The 2,256-nt window shown below is 40.2% G+C and overlaps 1 protein-coding gene across 1 annotated transcript; it reads left to right on the plus strand.

Moving 5' to 3' along the window:
* Positions 1–268: 268 nt before the first annotated feature.
* On the plus strand, positions 269–1,507 carry LOC134741747 (lipase 1-like). Its single transcript, XM_063674641.1, has one exon. The coding sequence runs from the start codon at positions 269–271 to the stop codon at positions 1,505–1,507; it is 1,239 nt and encodes a 412-aa protein (XP_063530711.1).
* The last annotated feature ends 749 nt before the right edge of the window (positions 1,508–2,256 follow it).

Raw genomic sequence — 2,256 nt, forward strand, 5'->3', positions numbered from 1 at the left:
AGGTGACATATATACTTTATAAGTTCAAAGTCGGTGCAGAGTTAGCTTAGACGGACCTAACAGCAATGATACTGTTAACGTACCGTAAATCTAAAAAGTTATACCTATGTAGTCTACAAACGTATAACGGAACGCGGAACGAAAAACGAAACGTGTATGCAACGTGAACGGAAAAAAATTAGCCACTTGTTTAAACACGAGAGGTACTATAAGATACCAATGTTTAAAGGCGCTGAACTTTATGTTGCCATTAAAGTAGTCATTGATCATGTTACACGGTTGCCTGATTTTGTTGTTCATATCAGGGTCCCTGGCCGACCTGAACATAGTAAGCGCGCTCGCGAAACTAATACGGCCATTGGAGGGACTCCCCACCAACAACAAAGATTTCATCCAAATTGCTTCCGAAAACGGATACAAAGCTGAGAAACACGAAGTGACAACAGATGATGGATACATACTGACCGTGCACAGAATACCGCCCGGTAGTAAATGTAACAAGAAAACTCCATTGCTGGTAGTTCATGGCCTTCTTCTATCGTCCGATTGCTTTGTTGTTTCGGGGCCAGATGCGCCAGGGTTTGTCTTAGCTCATGAATGCTATGACGTGTGGTTTGGCAATGTGCGAGGCAATTACTATTCCCGGAGACACGAGACTTTGGATCCTGACCGAGATTTGGAGTTTTGGAAGTTTTCAGTGGACGAAATGGGACAGTTCGATATCCCCGCCATGATCGACTACGTACTTGATACGACGAATGCAGAAACGCTAAACTATATCGGTTATTCACAAGGCGGTGGCAGCTTCTTCATCATGAACTCCGAGAAACCAGAGTATGCTGATAAAATAAATCTTTTTATTGGTTTAGCGCCGGCTACGCGACATTACTACTCTAAATCGGTATTTGATAGATTCCTAATGGGTGCCATATATTCTTTGCAAGCCCCCCTGGAAGCTTCTGGAATTTGGGAGATCGCATCCCGAGGTTCACTTAGTCAAGGAACCTTGGAGGCAGTGTGCCGAGAGCCGTTATTTACAGACACAATTTGTAATTTGGTTGTGTCCGCAATGGATTCAGCTCATTTAGGCTCCATAACTTCAGAAACTATGCGAAGAATGTTCGAACAAATCCCAGCCGGAACGTCCACCCAAAATATGGCCAGATACGGACAGGCTATCAATGAACTCAAGTTCCTCAAGTTTAACTATGGTTACGAGGAGAATCTGAAAGTTTACGGGGTAGCTGAACCTCCAGAATACGACCTTGAAAAGACCACGATGCCGGTTGTTATCTTCCACGGCAAATCAGACCAGATAGTGGACACGAGAGACCTAGATTGGGTGGTCAGTCAGTTACCGAATGTGTTGGAGTACGTCACGATGGCGGATCCGCTGTGGAATCATTTTGACATGGCCTTCAGTCAATACTGGAAAGAACAATTGTTTACTACGATGGAAAAGTATTTAAATAAATATGATAACATAACATTGATTGAGGATAGATAGGTAAACCAAATTAGATCATCGGTCCCTCTGCAAAGTTACCTACAATGAATTTTACGTTTGTATTTTTTTTTAAATACACGTTTAAATCGATAAGTATTGATTTGTCTACTCACTTCCGATACAGCTTTTCAGCAAAAACTTCGTAGAAAGCGTACCTACGTAGAAGTAAAAAAAAAACGGTTGTAAGCGTAATATCTTCTCAGTTAATTAATACCAATTAAATACCTACCATAATCTTTATCGGTTAACTTCTTTTTTCTAGACATATTTACTGAAAACAAGAAAATAAAAAATATAATTTTAAAACTGATCCGTACTTTTACGACCGTAACGGGCTCTGGTAATAGTTATTTGTTATACAAGGGTGCAAAGTTGTATTTTACCCGCGAGTGTGGAATTGAAACACGAGCAAGCGAAAGGATTCTATAGTTGAACCACGAGCGAAGCGAGTGGTTCTAAAATAGAATCCTGAGCGTAACGAGTGTTTCAACACACGAGAAGCAAAATATATTTGCACCCGTGTGTAACACAAAACTTTTCCCCTCACTATAGCGAGAAAAGTGCAACATCCACAGGCGTTAGATCATCTTCATCACAGGAATCACAAATTTTTTTACGATAATACGATATTATAACAGAAAACTCTGAAAGTTGTGTATTGTATGTTCGACTCAACTTGTGCGTTCAGAATTACATTCAACATCATTAAAAAAAAAACAAAAGTTTCTTATGCAATTCAAGGTTTATGA

The sequence above is a fragment of the Cydia strobilella genome, chromosome 5 (assembly GCF_947568885.1).
Source record: "Cydia strobilella chromosome 5, ilCydStro3.1, whole genome shotgun sequence".
Lineage (NCBI taxonomy): Eukaryota > Metazoa > Arthropoda > Insecta > Lepidoptera > Tortricidae > Cydia > Cydia strobilella.

What these genes read in the sequence shown, in the direction of transcription:
- LOC134741747 (XM_063674641.1), top strand. Translation starts at nt 269, where the DNA reads ATGTTACACGGTTGCCTGATTTTGTTGTTCATATCAGGGTCCCTGGCC.